Here is a 23387-nt window from a genome sequence, read left to right as displayed (position 1 = left end):
TTTTATTTATTTTGACAGAGAGAGATCACAAGTAGGCAGAGAGGCAGGCAGAGATATAGGGGGGAGCAAGCCCCCTGCTGAGCAGAGAACCCAATTCGGGGCTCAATCCCAGGGCGCGGAGATCATGACCTGAGTCGAAGGCAGAGGCTTAACCCACTAAGCCACCCACGCACCCCTGTTTTCTTTTTCTTAAACCAATTAGAGTTTGTGGCAAACCTGCATCTAAGCAAGCCTGTTGGTGCCATTTCTCCAAGAGCATTTGCTCACTTTGTGTCTCTGTGTCACATGCTGGTGATTTTCACAACATTGAAAATTTTTCATTATTATTTATTTTTTTATGGTGATCTGAGACTAGTGATCTCTGGTGTTACTATCGTAATTGTTTTGGGGCACCGTGAACTGCGCCCATATAGGACAGCGCCCTTGATAAGGGTTGTGTGTGTTCTGACACCCGCCCACCAACAGCTGTTCCCCATCTCTCTACCTCTGCTTGGCTTCTCTGTTCCCCGAGACACAGCAATGTTGGAATTGGGCTAGTTAATAACCCTATTGTACCTCTGCGTCTTCAAGTAGGAGCAGGCATACATCTCTCACCGTCAATCCAGAGCTAGAAACGCATGAGCTTAGTGTAGGAGGCTTGTCAAAAGCTGAGACAGGTTGAAAGCCAGGTTTCTTGCACAAAACAGTTAGCCAACTTGTGAATGAAAAGGAAAAGTTCTCGAAAGAAACTGCAGGTGTGAGCCAGTGAATGCACAGGTAGGAAAGGGAAAACAGCTTTATTGCCGATACAGAGAAAGTTTGAGTGCTCTGCATAGAAGATCAAGGCAGCCACAGCAATCCCTTCAGCCAAAGCTCAATCCAGAGCAGGGCCCTAACTCTTGAATTCTATGAAAACTGAAAGAGGTAAGGAAGCTGCAAACAAAAATTGAAAGCTACATTGGCTCATGAGGTGTAAGGAGAGAAAGAAGCCATCCCCAGATCATAAAAGTGAGAGGGGAAGCAGTGATTGCCACAGAGAAGCTGCAGCGAGTTCTCCAGAACATTGGGCTTGGATAATTCATGAAGGTGGCTACACTGAACGACTGATTTTCAACCTAAACAACCTTCTGTTGGAAGAAGATGCCATCTGGGGCTTTCACAGCTGGAGAGGAGAAGTCAGTGCCTGGCTTCAGAGGACAGGCTGACTTTTTAGTGAGGAGCTAACGCAACTGACGACTCTTAAGTTGAAGCCTATGCTCAGTGACCATTCCGAAAATCCGAAGGCCCTTGGGAATTCTACTACACTACTGTGTCTGTGCTCCGTAACTGGAGCGACGAAGGCTGGATGACGGCCCCTCTGTGTACAACATGGTCTCCTGAAGCTTTTAAGCCCCCTCTTGAGACCGACCTACTGGTCAGAAGAAAGATTGATTTCACAAGATGACTGCTCATCCACAGGGCACCTGCTCACCCAAGAGCTCTGAGGGAGATGTGTAGAGATGATTGCTGATTGTATCCCTGCTAACACGACGTCCAGTCTGCAGCCCGTGGATCAAGGAGTCATTTCAACTTTCACATCTTATTATTTAAGAAATACCTTTTGCAAGGCAGCACCTGCCGTGGACAGTGATTTCTCTGGTGGATCCAGGCTAAATAAATCGAAAACCTTCTGGAAGGGTTTCACCATTCTAGTTGCCCACACATTTGTGATTCATGGGAAGAAGCCAAAATATCAACATTCACAGCAGTTTGGAGGAAGTTGATTCCAACCCTCATGGATGACTTTGAGGGGCTCAAGTGGAGCAAGTAACTGCAGATGAGGTGGGAATAGCAAGAGAACCAGAATTAGAAGTGAAGGTTAGCATTTTTTTTTTTTTTTTAGCAATGAAGTATTTTTAAATTCAGATATGCACATTGTTTTGTTAGACGTAATGGTATTGTGCACTTGGGAGACTACAGCTGTAGTGTAAACATAACTTTTCGAAGCACTGGAAAGCCAAAACATTCACTTGACAGGCTCTATGGCAACATTTGCTTTATTGCCACGGTCTGGAGCTGAACCCACAGTATGTCTGATGTACGCTGTAGTCCTTTTATTTAATTTCTGGCTGCTCCAAATACCTCTCATTTGATGTTCCCGTCGGTCTCCCAGAGCTCTTGTTGTCGCTCTCGGCCGTGCGCTCTGTCCCATCACCTCACTGCCGCTGCGTGTATATGGATTCTTACCTCAGAACCGATGCATTTCAATCTTCCCCTTTCTGAAAGTCAGGAAATGAATTCCAGATGATGATTTCAGGATCTAGTCTTTCAGGTCTTTGCTCTTTCCTAAAAGAAGGAGCGGAAGTGGGCCCCAGGTGTTTCGAAACCATTTTGAAGTGGTATTGCTAGCTTCCCACCTGCGCATGTGCGTCCCGAAGCTACCGGGGGGCTTTACCTGCCGCCTCCCAGTAGGAGAGGTACATATGGGCTCTGAGGATGTAATGTTATGTCAATACCGTAAACAGGTGAATGGTACAATAAAGACTTTGTTCTCTTTCTACTGACGAGGCATCATTTGGGGATATCCTGGGTGCATTTCACCTGCTACGTGGGAAGAAGGAACCAACATATGCCTCTGCGATGGTGGTCCTTGTAACTTCCTGCATAATATGGCCAGCCGTTCCAAAGAAAATGTGTGTAGTCCTTATGTTGGATTTATCCTAGCTAATTATCATGACCATTTTCTATATTTTGGCTTAAGCTCATGTAAAAGCTAAGTAGTTCTCACATGTTTGAAAATAACCTGGAGACTCTTAATATTTGGTCCTTCATGGCTTTCCTAGGATTTGCAACAGAATTATAAGAGGGACACTCTGCTTCTGTTGTTATAAAACAGTTTAAGGAATAAATTTGTTTCTGAGGGAGGGAATAAGCAGATACAAAATGTGAACTCCTGTTCATAATCTAGAAAAGTCGAAGCCATTCGCAAAGCTCAGTGACACTTGATGTCTCAGAAGCCATCTCTACAAATAAGCCCCATCTTTCTCAACTCTTATATTGTCACAATCCGTTAGTCTTTTGTTTATATTGTGATATGTTGCTACAGTGATGACTTACACCTCAGCCCTCAGTTTGTAAATCTGCATAGAAACCTTTTGTCTAACGAGACAGAAAAATCGCTGTTTCCGAAATTAGAATTCCGGATGTAGTTAATACAGTAGGAAGACAGAAACTAATCAAGCCTATATTTGAAGTCAAACAGTGTTTTGTAACATGTATTTAATGACATATTTTATGATTTTAATGACAAACCACTTGGGATATTTTATAAAAGCAGCCTCAACAAAGAATTTCTATGTGAGTATAACACACTAGTAAGAAATATCTTAGATTGTTCTAAAAAGAAATTAAATGATAATGCTGGGAATCAATTGAAATACTGTTCTAGTTAGAAGAGAAGATAATGCTAATAGTTTTTTTAGAAGTAACCTGGTTTATGGTATTTGTGGGGGTTTTTTTGTTTTGTTTTGTTTCTTAGTGTCTGAAAAGATTTAAAGAGTTATTTCTCAGTTTCAATACAAAGAATGAAATCTTGGCACTGAGAATTTCATGCAGTAGATTGGATGGTTTATTTTTATATTTTCTAATTCTCTTCCTTTTTGTGTGTAAGTAACCATCTTAGTTTAGGAAAAAAAAACAACAACAATAAAACATCAACCCGTTTCCCTTTTTAGTTGATCTGGTACCATTGTTGACTTATTATCTTGTTGAATAGAATTCCCTTGCACTACTGCCTATTGTATGTTTTGAATGGAGCTATAATTTATATTCTATAAAGAAAGGTTTTAAGAAACATGTTTTGTTCCTTTAAGTGTATGCTCAAATTTTAGGGGGAATAGCAAACTAAGATCTTTTATTAAACAAAGAATGAAATGAACCAATTTAATATAATTGTAGACATTGTTGTTCTGATGCCATAATGAAGCTGAAAAAAAAGTTTTTGGTCTTTGTACAATAGAACATCAGTGCCTGTGTTAGCCTGGCCAAATTAGATATAACCAAAATAATCTGTCACAGTCTAATTTTCAGTGGTAAAGCTAGCCTGGCACGTGACAATAAAATTGTTAGGCCATTTTGTTAGGCCTTGGAGGTGGGCATTCAATGAATACTTGTTGAATTTATGAATGAATAAATATAAGGATAAATCATATTTTTATCTGGTATAAAAATGTTGAGTCCATTAGTCTGGGTAGAATCTTGTATTTATTATTATTAATTATTATTTTAAATTTGCTCATTAAAACTAAAAAGAATAAAAATAAACTCGTACAAAATGATCTTTATGTTAAGTTAAGTAAAATATTCATAAACAATTTAAAATTTTCAGAATAAGTTTTTTCTAAAATTATTTCCTAAAATGTTTGTTGTGGTAGTTATGTACATTATTTTGAGAAGAAAAATGTTGCTATCACTAGGAGTTAAAATATAAACCAATTGTTAGAACACATTTATATTTAATAATTTAGCAATTGTGCTCCTTTTCAGTGCTTGTCATGAGAATGATATGGGAGCTCTTGCACCATTTATGAAAGTTGAAATATAGTGATTTTCCCCAAAATTATTGCCAGGTACTTTTATGCCTCCAGATTATGATAGTGTTGAGTAAAGGTTAGAATCACGAAATTGCAGAATAGCAGAGCTGGAAGGGGTGTTTGAGTTTATCTTGTCAAAATTCCCATCACTTTACAACTGAGGAAAGTGAGATTCACAAATGCAGAATGGGTCAAGCCAACAACATGAATGCTTTTAATTAGAATAATTGTTATTTTAAATAAATAAGCGGTTGTATTTATGTAGTTTTAAGTAGGTAGTGCTTTGTATACTGCCCTTGTCTTTTAGAGATCGTATGTACAACTGCTGTTCATTTTGGGGTTCTTGTGGCCTCTTCTCCCCTCCATGGAGTACTTCTTCCACTGATTTTAACAACTGTGTCTGTCTCTCCCAATAGGATGAAAATGTCCTTATAGGAGAGGCCGTGTCTTAACGCTGTTTTGTACTTTTGTACTCTCAACTCTAATCACGATGACTGTCACAGAGCAGATCTTCAAATATTTGGGGAATGAGTAGTGTCTCATAGCAATAAGGGAAAAATTAATAAGCACTCCAGTCATAAATCTTGCCATCTCTTCGGTATGTGATTAACAAGGATCCGTATGTGTCCCCTTTTTCTCCCCACAGTCTCCAAACGTCCACAACTACCCCGATATGGAAGCTGTTCCCCTGTTGCTAAATAATGTGAAAGGGGAGCCCGCGGAGGACTCGTTATCTGTAGATCACTTCCAAACACAAACTGAGCCAGTGGACTTGTCAATCAACAAAGCCAGGACATCCCCCACCGCCGTGTCATCCTCCCCGGTTTCCATGACAGCGTCCGCCTCCTCACCTTCTTCAACTTCAACCTCTTCATCGTCGTCTAGTCGTCCAGCCTCCTCCCCGACCGTTATCACATCAGTATCTTCAGCATCATCTTCGTCAACAGTATTAACTCCAGGGCCCCTTGTAGCCTCCGCGTCTGGGGTGGGAGGCCAGCAGTTTTTGCACATCATCCATCCTGTCCCGCCTTCAAGTCCCATGAATTTACAGTCTAACAAACTGAGTCACGTTCACCGCATCCCCGTGGTGGTCCAGTCGGTGCCTGTTGTCTACACAGCTGTGCGGTCACCTGGAAATGTGAACAACACTATCGTAGTGCCGCTTTTGGAGGATGGGAGAAGCCATGGCAAAGGTAAGGGACCCAATCGAAGCCTTGATTTCTTTCAGCGTGAGGGCTGACTGTGCCTTTATTCAGTGAGCTGCCCTGAAATCATGTGCAAGCACACCACATCCAAAGAGGTTCTGTGCACCACGCAGACGTGAGCTGATGAGCACGGTTTAGGGCGAACCAACCGCGTGTTGGCATTGGTATTTGCTTCCATGTTCTTTAGTCTATATTTTTACGTATCGAGTCATTTAGTGTTGGAATTCAAATGTCTTCCTTTGCAAAATGATGTTTACCTTCAAAGGCTCAAATGGATAGAATAATCTGTATTTAGCATAACTGCTTGTAAGTTGAGTCGCCAGTAAAATAATTCTGAAGTTAGGTGTTTGACTACAAAATTCTCATGTGGCTTGAGGTCTTATCTTAGTGGAAGTTACTGTCATTTTAAATACTGGTATGACTCGGTATGATGCAGTATTTCAAAATGCAATATTAAAATTCCCTTCCAGGATTTAGAAGGAAATGCTTTGCTACATAACTCTATTTAATAATACCTGGTTGCCTAATTTTGTATATGGCAGTTATGCAGTTGATCAGTTATGCAGTTATGCAGTTCCTACATCTAAGCTCTTTTTTTTTTTTTTCTTCAGTTTTTATTAAAAGGAATTAAAGTAGCATCACGCTGTCGATTTGGTCTTCCTTTATCATGAATCTACAAAATAAGCCACCCTTCTGTGGAAATGGAAAATGCCCATAATCATTGACTCGTTCCCTCTAAAACTAAACACTTATGCATGTATATTGTCTTCAGGGCCCAGAAATGATGAGGGTTTAAGATATGTTGTATTCCTTTTGCGTTGATATCATATTACTACCGAGGCCCATCATTAAAATATGATTGATGAATACATAAACACATCGCCTTCTCATAAAATGCTAGTAAGCCTAGATTTTTATAATCCTATAAGGTAGGATTCAGTGCCTAGAAACAACAGTTGATTGTGAAGTTAGAGAGATTTTTGCAAACTGACTCTACAAAACTGCATCCATCTTTGGCAAGTTATTGTCTTACCTGCATTGAGGTTTTTCATAGCTCACGAAATGAATTGTACCTTCTTAGTATTAACAACTGAAAAATATCACCTGATTTACAGCACTAAGAGGTTTTAGTGTGCAGACTTGGGATGTAGCGTTCTGTGCTTAATGTGGAGACCTCTGTCTTTTGTGCTGTTTCGGGCACAGGCCCTGAACTAGTCCCACCACCATCTGAGTGACCAAGTAGACAAAAAGGAGGTATGAAGTAGTCTTCTCTTGGATTTTACTTTAGTTGAACCCTCTCTGATGTTACTAACACTTCTGATCAAAAGGAGCTAACCGATTTGAATAATAGCATAACTGCAGGCCACGTCATGTGGTTTTGTTGGGTTAGGTATTTATTTTCTTTCGTAATTTCAAGATGTGTTCACAGGTTTTTTAAGAATTAGGAATTAACAAAGAGCAAAAGTGGAAGCTTGCGTATTGCGTTACTTTATCTGTATATGTGTATACCACAGGATACAGCCCTTATACCGTTCCCCTCAAGGGAGATACTGCTTTAATTGTGAAGATGATTGACGAAGATTTTAATGTTGTTCACTTTTTTTTTTTTTACAATTTTGATGTACTAATGAAGGAAACAAAAGAGATATCTCTTTTATTTGACATTATCTTCTAAGGGAGAAGTTATTTTTATTTAAGGGGGTTGATATTGAAAGTATATTGCCAAAATTTAATTTTCTGGAAACTATGTCTCTGCCAAAGAACTTTGTTACGACTCCTGCTATAATTTGCTCTCAAGTGTGTTTGTTAGTTTCATGCCACGTTTTTTATTCAGCAGTTTTCTCATGCCCAGAATAAAAACTGATATAACCATAAATCCCCTGGACTATGATATGGACATTAGGAGCAGGAGAGTCAGAATCAGGAATCTGAGTTAGGCTTAGTCCCTTCACTTACAGTTTCGGACTGGGAAGTGTTATTCAAAGATTAAATGGGGATAATGACATGATCTATCCTTGAAGATTGTTGAGGAGATTAAGTAAGAGCTTAATGTCTGGGTTAATCAACTATCAATAAAATGTTTGCAGTTACTTATTATTATTTATCACCTTCCCAAGCTACTTGAAGCAGTAATGTTCAGAAATATTTTCTCTGTTGTATAAAAACAAAGTTGGAAGGAAAAAAACATACTTAATTTACAAATGAAAAACTGCTCCCAAGAAGTTAGTACAGAAATGCTTCTCAAAATTGTTACTACTGGTTATAAGGGATGAGAGTTTACTATGAGAAATTATCTGGAAACATCCCATATTTTCTATTTTTATTAGTTTGTATTATGTTTTCATAATCACCATATTATACAAATATTGCTATAACATTTTATAAGTTTTTTTTTTATTGTTTAACTGATTACTTAGATGATGGTAAAAGTGTCTAGTGGAGGAGGCTTGCCTACCTCACAGAATGAATAAAAGAAAGGGCATTTCAGTAATTCTTCAAGTCTTTATTTTGCACATGTGCAGCTGGGCACTGGGCCAACAATGAAATGGCTAAGTGATAAAGGGAGCCCCTATTCCATTCCCATGTTGAACTTGTATATCTGATATGGATAAGCAAAAGAAAATATGATAGGGGAGTTGGATTTTCAAAATGCTAACAATAAAATTATAAAACTAACCCATATAAATGCAGATGAATGTACTGGCTAATTATTTTTAAAGTTGTTATAACACATCTGGTCTCTGGTAGATAAATCGCTTACCTTATCTGTCATGTACACAAAGACCTGTGAATGTACCTATCCATGTTTTAAGATGACGTATCATGTGAATTGAGTCATTTGTCCATGCAAGTATTTATTGAGCATCTGTCATGTAGTGAGTATTTTATTGGTCCAAGGATACAGTGTTGAACAAAACAGATGCTGTTTCTATCTCAGGGTGCTCATAGTCTACTGGGAAGTATAGACATTAAACAAACAAACAAACAAAATCATATAATTAACTGATAATTGTGGACATTCTGTGCTTCAGTTGGATTAAAACATAGACTACGCATGGATTTTTGCCGAGGAGAGTTTAATTATAATTGCAGATGGAGAAAGTTGTATTTGATAAAAGTATTTTTACATTGGTATTATATATGGTTAGAAATGTTTCCACTGTGATGCTCAGTGGGGTGGTTAGGGTTTGGGGATGAGTTAGAGTGAAATGTCCACGTGAGTGTGCTTGACTAGCGACAGAAGGAGGTGAGAAAACTTTTCAGTGAGGATAGAAACTCAGCCCATTCATGTATTTGAAGAATATTGGTCTAAAGGAATGACAAGCTAGGTCCGTGCACTGACATATCTCAGTTCGGCCTTGAACGTGATATGTGATCTGAAGAAAACAGCATGATACTCTGGACAAACACAACTTGGGCTAGAGCTACAAGAGGGAGGATATCAGAGAAGGTCTCCCAAGGAAGACATTTTCCCTCTTGATACCAAAAGGACAAAATGGCAGTTAGCCCCCAAAATGGTTGTGCTGAGAAATGGGAGCTCTCTATGTAGAGGGAACAGCCAGTGGACTGATCTGGCCCGAGTTTTGTTGCTATGTCACCTGAGACACATTATTTATAAACAAGACCCTAAAGGGATTATTTGACCTTATAAAGGAGTTTCAGTCCAGCCTGGGGAAGTTTTTTTGGTAGGTTTTCCAGGTGATATTTTCATTAGTTTTTACAAATACTTAGTAGCAGAAAAGCGTAGGAGTTATAACAGATCACAAGCAAAGTTGGTCATGGTTGGTAATTGCCTGGATGAAAGCAAGTTTGGGTATCTCCCTCCCTCCCTTCCTTCTTTCCTTCCTTCCCTTCCTCCTGTGGACATCCTATATGCCAAGTAACATTCTGAGAACTGAGGTTCCAAGATGAGCAAATGTCTACTGTAATGACCTTACAATTGAGGCAAGCAATTTATGGCAGATGGTCTAAGAGCTATAATGAAAAATAAGCCATGGTAAGGGAACGGGAAGTCAAAAGACAGGAGTGCAATTTTAGGTACAATCTGGCCTACCTGGAATGTACGTTATGATAATAATACCTGGGGAAGACCTTTACAGAAAGAGAGAACTGGAAGTTCAAAGACCCTGAGGCACAGAGGGTGCATGGTTGGTGTGAGGAGGAACTACAGGGCCGCTGGTGAACAGGAGGGGAATGAGCGATGGGAGCGCAATGGGATATGAGGCCAGAGGGGTGAGTCAGACCGGGTCATGTATGGCCTCAAAGAATTTGGTTACATTGTTTGTTTTTTTCCTAGATATGGTGGGAAGTCACTGAACTGGACCTTTGGGCAGGAAAGTGACATGACTACTTTTTACATTCTTCCTTTCACAAGAATCACTGAATCACTGCTTAATGAGGACTGAGAATTGGGAATCTGGCGGGGTGCAGTTCATCGGTGACAGTGACAGTGTGTCAGTGGAGTCATGGGGACAAAGGACTGACTGAAGTGAGTTGCGTTCAGCTGGGAGGTGAGGAGGGGAAGACCGAAAGTCTAGGCAGCTCTTTGGAATAGCTCTGCAGGAAAGAGTTGTATAGAGAAATGGATGGCGGGAGAGCCTTTTAGGCTCTCAAGGGAAGGATTTAAAAAGAGGGAGATATTATAACCCATTTGTATGATATCAAGAATAATCCAATAGAGAGCTGAAAATGGGTAATTCTAGAGAGGAAAGAGCTGTAGAAGCAAAGTCTTTAATTGCACGTTCGTTGCTTATATGATACTGTGGAAGTAACCTACATCTCGCAGTAATTTATCGGAGTTCTAAAGTCAACTTAATAGATTGACAAAGTTTTTAGGGAAAAAAAAGAGACACGATGGAAAGTTAAAGGAAATACAAAAACAGCAGATAATCATCTAGGGTTGATAATGAAAAGCAAACAAATTAAGGTTCAATAAAATTGGGTCCATTGAGAGTTATAAAAGTGATACCAGAATTAATTCATGTAAGATCAAACATTTCTCATTCATCACCTAGAGGAAGGGATAGAGTAGTTGAAAACAAAATAAACCCAAAACACTTTGCATTGGTCCTTTAAAACTATTTTTTATATCTGAGTATTAATGAATGGTCTGTTTTAGAAATTCAAAATAAAGAGCAACACCATAACCAGTCTGTGGCCATCCAGCTGATGAGCTAGGGGGGAAAAAAAAAAGGACTCATTTCCTCCCTCCAATATGTGAGTTGTTCTTTCTCCAGGTAGCTGAAGGAGCAGTCAGTCTCACCTTGATGCCTAAGAATGAGGCTCAAGCAAGAACCTGACTGATCAATGGCTTTGGAATAATCAGAACTGAAAAAGCCTAAGGGCAGCAAGGGTAGTGTTCCTTAACCACCATCCCATTCTTCTGTCCCTGTGACTGTTGTAAAATGGATTGCCTAGAGGGCCGGTGTTCAGCTACAGGTTCCTATATAGCCACTTTTTCTTACATGAAAATGCACCCCCAGCAGCCTGGTCTACCAGAGTTGTATAAAACAGGTTTTTTGCATTAAGACTCTTTATTATAATGGTGTCATACTTGAAAAACAACTCCCTATGGGTTCTGAGTGCATTATTCCAGACTTAAAACAATTATGCTGTTAGATCCTTGAGTAGAAAGTACTTTTTTTCCCCAAGATATCTGACGAGAGCATGTTGATACTGCTGTTAAGAAACCAGCCCCATTTGGGCATGTAATTCCTTTGGTCATCTTTTTTAAGAATGTTGTGGGTTTTTTTAAATTATATTTAGATGAAGTGAAGAATCCTCCAAAAATATACCTTATTTTCATAGCACTCATTCAGGAGTTTCAAAGGGATGTGGTCTTGGGCAAATTTGAAATACTCACACCCCATTTTCTTTCCTCCAGGCTGTTGCTTTTCTCAGCAGCCAACAGGAAGAAGCCACAAGTGTATTTTTAGTCCTGTGCCATTTCTATTTGTGAAAGGAAATACGGTCATTGCAGTGATCGCCGCAGTGCTGGTTGGAGACTAGGGCTCTAGCTCTGGCTTCTCCTGACCATGGAGTGTGGCTATGGTTTTGCTTGCGAGAAGCTACCCCCTTTCAGATCTCTGCTTCCTCCATTGTCTTCTGCTGTCAGCTCTCTCACTTGTGGATGTTAAGGATGCCTCATTTCAGGTGATGTTCCTTCTGTCACCGACTCAATTCCTCTGTCTCCCTTACACGTGCCAGTCCTCCTTTAGTTCAGCGTTCAGTGGAATGCTGGTGTCATCAGTCCATACGGCAGGATAGTCCCAGGCAGCCGACCTATGCCTATGTGTATGGTTGTCTTTACTTTTGGAGTCATTGAACTACTACAGCTTCTTTTGGTAAATTTATTCTTCGACTTATGCTTAATTATGAGAATTTCCAAATATAGTTGACATTTTAGGCCTCCATTTGGTTTTTGTTGATAAACCATTTATGTTCTTTCATTAAAAAAATTTTTTTTTAATGCTGCCTTTTGGGAAGTGGGACTGGAGTGTTGCTGACTTTGGGTTTACACTTCTGAACTACGGACTTGCTAGGACTTGAGTGTTTCAGTACTATCATCGTAAAGCAAAGGCAGGAACTTGTTAAAGAGTGAGAAAGCCAGTTAGCTAAGGTTAATGAAAAATGGAGTTTTAAATAAGAGTTCAGAATACTTTAGAGAGATGCATGGGGCACTTGTTTGCATTTACCTGATTTGCCACAAGGACAAGATATTTATTGGTGTCTTTTCACTTCTGGACATGTACAAGAAATTGAATATCTTCCTCCAAAACACTGGCTTCTTGAGTTCTTGTTCATCTGCAATACCTTCAATTTGTTAATTTCTCTGCTTCATCTAGCATAAATTGGTTTAGTTCAAAGATTTGATGATAATAACTGGCTCAGAGAGGAGACAGAAGTTATCTGTATTGTGCTGAGAGAATTAGCAGAAAAGAGAAAATTCTAGATCAGCTCCTTGTAAACTGTACAATGTCAAAGAATGAGTTTAATTGGCTTCCCCCCTACACACAGTTAAATATTAAATGAAAGTACAAAGCACAAAAAAAGAGAAAAAGAAGAACATAAGGACGGTAGATGGAATCCACATTTAGAGAGAGATGATACTTCACTCAGAAGTAGATATTACTCAAGGAGGAGAAGATGTAGATGATTGGAAAATCTATTTATTAGAGAAAGTAGTTAAATAAGAGTTTTAACAAAATGGCCTCTGTATTCATTCTGTTGTAAATTGTTAGCCAACATACCAGTTTAACTTGTTGGAAAAGTTCCTCCTATAGTTAAAAAAAGATTGAATTTATGTATAAATAAATAAATATATGCTTATAAGTGATATTTTACTAATAAATAAATGAATAAATGTAGTTGCTACATTCATTTTTCACCACACCTGAGATAAAGTTATTGTAAATAATAAATATAAAAATTTAGTTCTCGCTTACATATAAATTTCACATAGTACAGGTGCTATTATGCCATAAGGAAATTTTTACTTTACCTAATAATTGCAGGTATTTATAGAATTATTTTGATGATATTTGGAGATATATACACATTGTAAGAGACCTTTGGAAATCTAGCATCTCTGTATTAAATGAGCATTTGCATAGCAAATGAGCATTTTATCCAATGAGTCTTAAGACCTATAGGAGCAAATGAAAGAAGGAAGACTGTAAGATCCAAGAGGGAAACTCAGTCTTAGAATCATTGCTGGCATTATTGTAAATTGGCCTCTTAATTATTTACAACTCTCTGGCTGCGCTTTCTGTTCCCTATTTGTTCTTATTCCCTTAACTCTTTTTTTGTTCCAAACTATTGAACTATTGAACTATTTTCTCAGCTTTTTCTCTTTGCTGGTTTTCCATTGTTAGTGGAGAATTTCATTAACTGGTATTCTACTTTGTGTTCTTTAGAAAAGAACAAGTTGATAGTTGTCTATCTGAGAAATAAAAGAAAAGCCATCAATTTACAGAGTCACCATCATATACTTGATTTTTTTTTTCCAGCCACCTTTACATGGAGGGAATTGTGCCCTGATCACTGGCCAGTTCGTGTGTTTTTCATGACCTGGTGGCTCTACCATCTTTTTTCTTCTGTTAATTCATTTATTCAACAAATAATCCTTGATCCTATGGCCAAGAGTATCCCCTGATCCCAGCTGTGGAGATTTTTTTTAAATAAAACTCCACTTAAAGGTAGTTTAGTTTACAGTATAATGAAACAATATTGTTCATACTCTGGGATTTTTTCCTGTTGAGTCTTAAAATCGATTTGGTAGCTTAAAATGGGCAATTTGAAAGAAATTAAATAAAATTGAGACTTTTTCTGAGTATATCACTGAAATAAGTATTACATAGTGAAACTTTTGTTCGGCAACCTATTTATTGACATACATGCAAATATGGTACTGGGAGAGAGAGAGAGAGAGAGTGTATACTGAGTCATGCTGAACTATGCATTTCTTGCTGTTGTTCCTGCTCAGAAAACCTGAAAAAGGCTACATTGGAGTTCTCACCCTTGCTTCAGTCCCTCTGGCTTCCCTTTCCTTCCCTCTCAAAGATCCGCCTTGGCCCCACCTTCATTCTCTGCCTTCTCACTCTTCACCTTCCTTCCATTTGCTTATGTTCTCCCTTTTCCTGGTTGGCCTTCTCTGTGTCCCTCCACCCCTCACCATTCTACCTACTTTGGACTCTCCCATTTTCTCTCTCCTGTCTCATCCAGTCTCCTCTCCTAGAACTAATGTAGTGCTATGGAATTAAGCCACTTGTGTTGAAAATGACAGTCTTTGTACTGCCATCTAGTGGTAGAGTTTTAAAGCAATGCAAGTGTCGGTAGTTTAGTTTCTCCCATGGCTTCCAGATTTCCCCCACTAGCTACTTTAGGGTTGTAAGGTAGTACAGTGAATATGCCCTATTTACTTGAACCTAAATTTGAAATGTAACTTACCTGCTTCATTTTTAGAACTCTAGTATATGAAATACACACACACACACACACACAAATATATATATATATTTGTATATATATATATATTTGTAATATATGTGTATATATATATGTGTGTGTGTGTGTTTAGAAAAGACTATATTTAACTTGGACCCCCCCCCCACACACACACACAAGTGTATAACTCCTACTCATTTGTCCCACTTTCCATCCTGTATATTTGTATGTTACTTCTGTTTAGCAGAAAGAAAACATTACTTTCTGTGTATCTGTTCCTGTTTTTCTTTTTAAACCATGGTTTATATTTGTTGGATAAATAGAAACATATATGCCAACTTGTAGGCTAGCTAACAAGTGTTGCTGAATGTCATTGAGAAAAAATAAAAGGTAAATGGAGACGTATTCTCCACTCAGCAAGAACTCAGAAAGACAGAAAATAGAATTTGGTGAAACTGGAATAACTTGGAGAATTCATCAGAACTACCTCCTTAGTTAGCTGGGGGCTTACGAGAAGGAGGTTCAGTAGAAACAGGGTAGCATTAGAAAGACAATCTCATGATATATGGGTTTCTCAGTTTCCTGGGGTAAAGAAAGACAGTGAGAGAGTCACCTCCTCTGTTGACAAAAAGTGTAGTTGTTGTAAGTGTTATAAATGTTTACATAAACAGGGGCGCCTGGGTGGCTCAGTGGGTTAAGCCTCTGCCTTTGGCTCAGGTCATGATCTCAGGGTCCTGGGATTGAGCCCTACTTCGGGCTCTCTGCTCAGTGGGGAGCCTGCTTTCTCCACCCCACCCCACCCCCGCCTACTTGTGATCTCTCTGTCAAATAAAATCTTAAAAAAAAATTTACATAAACATATGTCTATATGTAGGATACATTGTTATAAATCTCTACTCCAAGATTAAAATATTGGGATCTCCCCAAATCCCTGCAAGCTTCAGTAGCTACTGTTTCTCCAACACATAGCATCATGCCTGACATTAGTTAATGCTCAATAAATATTTATGGGTTGAAGATATGAACAAATTAGTAAATTAATGTAGTCTGGTACAGGTACAATGTTTCACATGCGATGCTTAGGAATGCTGTGGCAGTGTTGGTCGGCCACACTGGTTAGACCTAACCTCTAACCTTAAAAGGATCTTTCTCTTACATGGTAAAGGAGATGAAACAATGTAACATGATAACCAGCAAGACTCCTCATATCCTCAGTTTGGCTCCTTCCATCCCAGTCTGTTGCCGTTTTACCAAATACGTCTTGTGTCCCAGCTACAGTTTCCATTGCTTTTCATGACGACTCTTCTACTTTTACCCATAGACTTTCCTTTTCCTGGAAGACCCTTTCTTTCTCTGGCAAAAGACCTGGGGGAAAAATGTCCTTTTTTCCTACAAAGGGAAATACTACATTAAAAGGCAATATATGAGCTTTTATTTCTGTGTGTGTGTGTGTGTACGCTCAATATATTTGGCTCAATACATAATATGTAATATATAATTATATTATAATATCTATATCATGCATTGTTTTATTGCCTTATCAGTGTCTGGGACACAGTGAATACTAAGTGTCTGCAGAATGAATGAAAACCATTCCTCCAGCTGTTAACTGTTTGATGTCATTGGGCCATCTGTAATTCCCTGGCATTCTTGCGTGCATTGTTTCTGTTTTATTTCACGGGACTTAATATTGAAGAATGATATTTGGTGGTACATTACAGATGCTTGCTATGATTTAGATTGTAATCGTCTCTGGAGTTGAACCCCTGTGGGTGAAAAGTATTCTTATGACTTTGAAAGGGTCTTAATGAAAAGATATTGCCGTGTGAAAATTATAGACCTTATTTATCGTTTCAACCCTCAGGTAAAATATTTTACCTGTGAAACTAGGATAAATAATGGCTTTGATTGGATTCAGGCAATTAATAGAGTCTGGTGTGGGCTTCTTATATAACAGTAACACCAATTTCCTTTCCCAGTCAGGGTGAAACAATTATGCCTCCTACCCTACTCCAGTTAACTGCGTCAGCATCATAGTACCATAAAATCTCAATAAAATCTGAAAACTGTGGAGTATGGATAATCCCACTATAAATTGTAATAAAAATTACCCCTCCAGACTCTATATTCTCTCCATTAAGTTCATAGACACTGTCTCTTTGTACATAAAGTTTTATGAAATAAATCGACCAGTTCTTCTGTCCTTACTAGATAGCAAGCTGTTTTGATTTAAAAGCTGATAATGGTACAATCAGATTTTGGTGTTTGCAGTGCATTTTAAAAACATAAATTTCATCTAACAAACCTTAAGTAGAGGGAAAATGCTACTTTTATTTGCACTATGCAGTGAATGTCTCTTTGTGAGAAAGAATAAATGACATATTTCCCATGGTGGGCCTATTTGTTGCAGCCATAAAATAAAGATTTGGTTTCCTTCCACAGACCTCTAATCTTAAAGGTACATGAAGCAAACCCAAGCACAAATCTGAAAAGAGCTCTGTCTGAGTCGTTTCAAATCTTCTGTGTTTAGAAGGAATTGTCAATTTTGTGATTGCATTTTTGTCTCTCCGCGCTACATCCAAGGGCTCCCTCATCATCTCTGGTGTGGCCTCTGTCAGGAGTGGGTGTTTTAAATCAGTCCACTATAAACACACAGCCCTTTAAAACAGAGGAACCCTTCTAGAGACCTAGGTTGTAAATCCTCGGAGAACATGAATTAGACTCTAGAGGAAGTCATATGTTATAATGAAGGTAGAGTAGGTGGCGTTTGAGGTCGAAAGTTAAAGAAGCATAAGATTTTGCTACTCAGAGGAGGTAGGAGTATTCCAGACCGGGAAGAGAGTGAACAATGAGGGCTGAGGATGGAGAGTACATAAAGAATGAAAGATTGTGTGGTTTTCCCTGAATTGTAGGCTCTAACGCACTCACACACACATTCACTGCCTAGAGTGTGAAACACAAACTGCTTGCATGATATATACTAGGAATCACTTACAGGAGAGGGCCGGAGATCCTTGCCCTGAAAAAGAATGCCTTTTAACTCTTAGTTTAGATATACCTCTTACATTCCTTCAGAAAATGATTTTCCAGCTGTGCATAGAGAGAAACTAGTGAACGAGATCTGCAAAGGAAAAGGAGCCAAGAGGAGTAGATCTCCATTTTTTATTTTATAACTTGGGTCCCCTGGAATGTTGTCTCGTTAGATGTTTTTATGTTTTTCCCAGTAGCCGCAAAAATTGTGGAACATTTCACTTTCTGTATTTTTCCTGACTATCAGAAAACAGATCTACTGATTTTGCGTTACTAGGCTACAAAAGCTCGATACCCCCTCTCTGCTATGCCCTCTGCCCAAATTAGGAAACTCCCTTTAGTCAGTAGGCTGAGAGCAAAAAGTGACAGCTAACAAAGAAGGTGTCAAAATTATTATTAAAATAAGACCTCGAAAAATCATAGCAAGGTCTTTTGGGATTAGAGTAAATAGGCTTACACAGCTCTTTAGTCCTTGGAGATAATACTTTATTACAGCACAATAATTGCTTTTGAAATAATGACCATTAGCAATGAAAGAAAGGTTAAATTATGGTCAGTCTATTTGAAGTAGGCAACAAAGAAAGTATGTAATAAATCTAATACAGATATTTATTAAAAATCATTCAAATAATTAACCTTTATCGAATGCCTGTATGTTCTCTGTGCTTTACATACATCATCTTCAAGTCTTAACAATAACAGACATGTGGGTGTTATGGCCTTTTTTTACAGAGAAGGAAACTGAGACCCATGTTACTTCCTCTACTCTTTGTAAGGACAGAGCTTCTTAGTGATAGAGTCTTCAGTAAAATCAACATTTCTTAGTACTCTAAACCCATTTGCCATACTTGGACTTGATGTTTAAAGGGGTGTGCCTTAATTATGTAGAAAATTTGTCAGGTTTTTTTTTTTGTTGTTTTTTGGAAATTTTGTCAGTGTTGATCCAATTCCAGATTTCTTCGAACTAGATATATTGTATTTTTAAATCATTTTATGTTATTGTCAAGGTTTAAAATTCGTGATATATGAAATTTGTATATCTGTATCTGTCTTTCTATCTGTAAATTGCATGAAGTAATTCTATGTTGCTAAATATCAGCTTTATGGTACCGTATTATGTATTTCCATTTCTCCAGCGTCTTGCAGCATTAAAAACAGCCTCAAGCTGTAGGTTAACATTTGTAGGTGTAGGGAAATTTTGTCAGAGTGTGGTTCACTGAGTTTCAGGGATCGACATCTGTGTCATTTGTAGACGTATCTGGTCTCTGCCTGGAGCTCTCTTGAGCCGAGAATTGGTTGGACAGACATATACAACACAGACGTGCCTGTTCTATCTTGCCTCATTTGGGTAGTGGTTATTTTCTGAAAAACACAAGTGGAAACCACAAAGTAAAAACACAGCCAGCATTTATTATCACTGTTATAATTATATTTATTTTTCTTAGATTAATGAGTTCAATAAAATTCCAAGCACTAGCCAATAGCTAATAATCATTATAACATTACAGTTTTAGAATTATCCTAGCTTATATAGCAGATGTTCCAAAATGCCTTCTTTAAAATTGGAAAATAAATTCCATAAAATGTGTCTTTGGTTACAGAGAATAGCTTCATAGTAAGATCTGACATTTTCCAGTTTTCGTTTCTCTTCGGAGTCTCAAATAGTATCTTTTCTATGTTTTTGTAGTTCTCATGTTCTTGCGTTTGTCAAAGAGTAAAATACCTTATATGCTGTCCAAAGTTGATTGGCATCGTGATACGGGATAGCAGATATTTTCCAACACGTTCTCAAAGTCATGGCTGTAATGAAATAGAATCAATGGATTCAGCATCCTACAAATGAGCGCTAACTGGTGAGGCCCTGCTTGCTTAATGGCATTGTTGTACCCATTGGTATAATCTACAGTAATCAAGGTAGTTTAACCTCCAATTACGTGTTTTATTATCTCATTATCCACCTTGCAAGTAAAGTAACTACTGACAGGCCTGTTTCTTTCCTTCCTTGGCCACTTGCGATCATTTTTTATAGTAAGCATCATCATAAGCCCCTCACACTGAAAAATACCCCCCCTTTCCATTATAACTTAAACTAATTTTAACTGTATAGTCTTACATTATCTGATATAAAGGGAAGATGACAGCTTTTTCAGTTTACAAGTCTAAATAAGCCATTGGATGGTTTATGGCTATTTTTCAGTGTTGGGCTCTGTATTTCTAATTATGGCAAACATCAAGAGTAGAATTATCCTTACAGACAGCAAGCACAAGCCATCATGGGCTCATATTCTACTTGATAAGATTACTCGTACCATATCTTATTCCAGAGGAGATGTAAGGAGTATCAGCCACATTATTACTATATGCCGATGGGTGGTTTGTTTAGGGAGATCTTGCATTTTCGTAAGGTACAAGGTACAGTGGCCATATCTGGGCATGGTAGAGTTTGCTCAAAGAAGAGCTTGGTACCATGCCTTATTTATGCACGAATGTATCAATTTACACATGAACATGCACAGAGACATGTGTCCATATATATTCACATTTTAAAAAGGATACTACCTAGAAATTGTCAGACTTAATAAACTGACTGAAATTAGTTGATTCATTATAAACTTATTCCCTATATTATACCATTTAAATAAGGGAAAGTTTTCATATTTAATATTTAAACAAATGGGATGATTGTAGCACCATTTATTTTCTTTCTTGCTTTTTTTTTCTTTTATCAAAACCTTGGTAAAAACCTTGAACTACCAGTACTCTTACTGAACAGTAATAAGAACATTTGAAATATTTTTATTTAAAAAAAAACTTTAAGCCTCATTTTTTTTTAACCTTTTGCCTTATCCAGGAATTTCCCGGTATTTTCCTTTCTATTTACTTATGCATTTGATTCAGTGCACATTTATCATTCAGCTGTCTTCTGTACTGTGCACAGATGATGCCCAGAGGAAGCTCATAGTTGAGTGAATGGAAGAGGCAAAGCAGCTTTCCTGAGAAGCGTCCTATAACACAGATAAGTGTAGACTCACAGAGGTAGGTCACAAAGGAAAGAGCACAAAGCTCAGTGCTTGGGAGGGGTTGGTGATGATGCAGGACAAGGATGCTTCTCTCACAGTAAAATGTTTACTTGCATTATCCCCATAAATATGAGGAAGGAAAGGCAATTATTTTAAAAAGGTGAAAAATCCTAGAAATATGAAAGAACACAGTGCATTCTGGCAGAGTTCTTGTCGGCCAATTCTGTAGTAAGTGAATGCTACAGGGAGACAGAGAAAGCTTGTGAGCTGGTGAGTTATCATAGGAAGGCAGGCGAGACTTCCTAAAGGCAGGTGCAGAGGCAGTAGGAATGGAAATCTGATAGGCAGAACTTGTTGCCCAAATGGATGTCGAGGACAAAGGAAAAAATAAATATAGATAATTCCCAAGTTCTTGTTTTGGCAATTGCCACATGTTGAAAATTCTAGTGGAAGAGTATGTGAATTGAAAGACAGTACTGAGAATTTTGCCCAGAAAACAGTGTAAAGTGAAAAAACTGACAAAAACATGGAAGAAAAGATGCAAGACATGAATTGATGTGTTCCAAAATTTATCTGAAAGGATATCTATAAAATAGGAGTAGATAGAATGTGTTATACAGAGAAGCAATATTCAGAGAAATGTCTGGGTATTTTGGAAAATTAGGTAAGCCATGAATCTTACAATATAGATGACTCAGTAAAAATAGATCTGCATCTAGACACACAGGAGTGAAACTGTCAGACATGAGTCAAATCTCAACAGCTATCTACAAAGGAGTTAAAGAAAAACGAAGACTGTCAACAATAAGAAATGCCAGAAAGCAATGCAGTAGTCTCTTTAGAGGACTGAGTGAGGGATCCTAGAGTTTTGTTCTCAGGTAAATTCAGTCAACAGTAAAATAAAATTTATTTAAAGCATATATTGACTAAGAGCTTACCACCCACAGAAATTTTCTGAAAGATCTAAAGAATACGCTTTTGGGGGAAAAAAAAAAGGAAGAAGAACCCAAATGGAAAGGTGAGCTTAGAACTGGTTTTAAAAGTATAGGTAGGGGTGTTTGGGTGGCTCAGGTGGTTGAACAGCTAGCTCTTGATTTCGGCTCAGGTCATGATCTCAGGGTGCTGGCGTCCAGCCCTGAATCATATCTGCAAAAGGAAATAAATTTTAATTAACTCTTGGTGGTGAAACATGAATCAAAATTCTGAACTATAATGAATAAGAACATAGGGAAGGTTGGAATGTTCCTTGGGTGGTTATCACATGCTAAATCCTCCTTGTGTTTGGGAGGAGAATAGATACACAGAATGACTTTAGACTTTAGAAAAATTTTAAATGAAAGAATGTAAATAAATCTCTAATGTTAAATGAAAATAATTGTAGAATATGATCTTCTTATATAGCTTTTAAAAGGGCAAAACTGTATTCATTGTTAATTGATATCTGTGTAGTTAAAGCATAAAAACTCTAAATACACCAGGATACTATGGAAGAAGGAAACAAACAGTAAAATAAAACAAAAAAAAAGTCAGCTTTTTCTCTAATATTTTACCTTTTTTAATGACCTGAAAGAAATATTGCAAATGTTAAGGGTTTTTTGTTTTTTTTTTTTTTTTGATCTTTTGAGAGAATAAATAGGTGTAGAATTCCATATATGTGAGGGAATTTTTTTTTCATAAAAGTGACATGAAAGAAGAGCTATAAATAATTTACCTCAATTTTTATAAGCAAGTTTCTGAAAAAGAAAATACTGGAACTTTTGTTGAATGGTTCTTCATATTTTATCTTTCACATTGTACATTGTTGGGTGTGAGAGACAATAGGAAGAAAACATTTTCAAGATTTGGCATGGTTGAAAGAGAAAAAAGAATGTAAATGCTGAAGAGTTACTTTGGCCTCTGACATCTTATTTAATTGATGGTATAAATGTGGTAGACACCAAGGAAGTTCTTTCTTATTAGCATGTGAACTTGCATGGATTATAATGAACCATCCTGGCCTCTCAGATCCGTGCTTGGCCTCAGGGACAGCTCATGCTTAGTGTTGAGGAGGTGGCTTAGCAGCTTTGGTTACGGAAATCAGCATAAATGATGTTCAGAATGCATATTATTAGGGCACTATCAATTTTAAAAGTATTCTAACATAAATGTTACTGGTTTTTACCAATTTAAAAAAATAATTTTTTCTTTATTACCATGTTCAAAGAAAACACATCAAATCTTGTGTTTATTACCTAAATATACTGACCCGAAGCATCACCCAGACCTCACTCTCTGTGATAGCTCCTATGTTCAGAAACTGTCTCTTCTTACAGAACCTAGACCGTCATTCATAGAGAAGTTAGTTGTAAACCCAGTTTAAAGTTAAGAAAGCCAAAAAGACTAGTGTGTGCTTCCTATGCCCTCTCTCAACGTAGCCTATATTATATAGTGTTCTCGAAACACTAATGTCCCCTGGCCTGACTCTGGGCAGAATTACAGTTTTGGCCTCCTTCTTCCAGAGTCGTTTCTGGAGACTGCACCAGCTGCCTGTGATGGCTCCTTCCTTAACCTATGTCCAGGGTTTGCATCTCTGAGCTCAGGAAAGGGTCTGGGCAAAGGAGCCCCAATGTGACAGATGTTCCTGAAGCCAAAGGAAG

At 37.9% G+C, this 23387-nt stretch overlaps 1 protein-coding gene across 3 annotated transcripts in view; it reads left to right on the top strand.

Moving 5' to 3' along the window:
* Window positions 1-23387, top strand: part of KLF12 (KLF transcription factor 12) — a 429124-nt gene that overhangs the window by 289759 nt on the left and 115978 nt on the right. For all 3 annotated transcript variants that reach the window (XM_059378144.1, XM_059378145.1, XM_059378146.1), the window contains one exon: window positions 5197-5743. In XM_059378144.1, coding sequence (XP_059234127.1) covers window positions 5197-5743 — 547 coding nt within the window. The remainder of the gene's footprint in view (window positions 1-5196; window positions 5744-23387) is intronic.

Source organism: Mustela nigripes, chromosome 15 (assembly GCF_022355385.1).
Source record: "Mustela nigripes isolate SB6536 chromosome 15, MUSNIG.SB6536, whole genome shotgun sequence".
Lineage (NCBI taxonomy): Eukaryota > Metazoa > Chordata > Mammalia > Carnivora > Mustelidae > Mustela > Mustela nigripes.
This window is presented reverse-complemented; position numbering and strand designations above follow the sequence as displayed.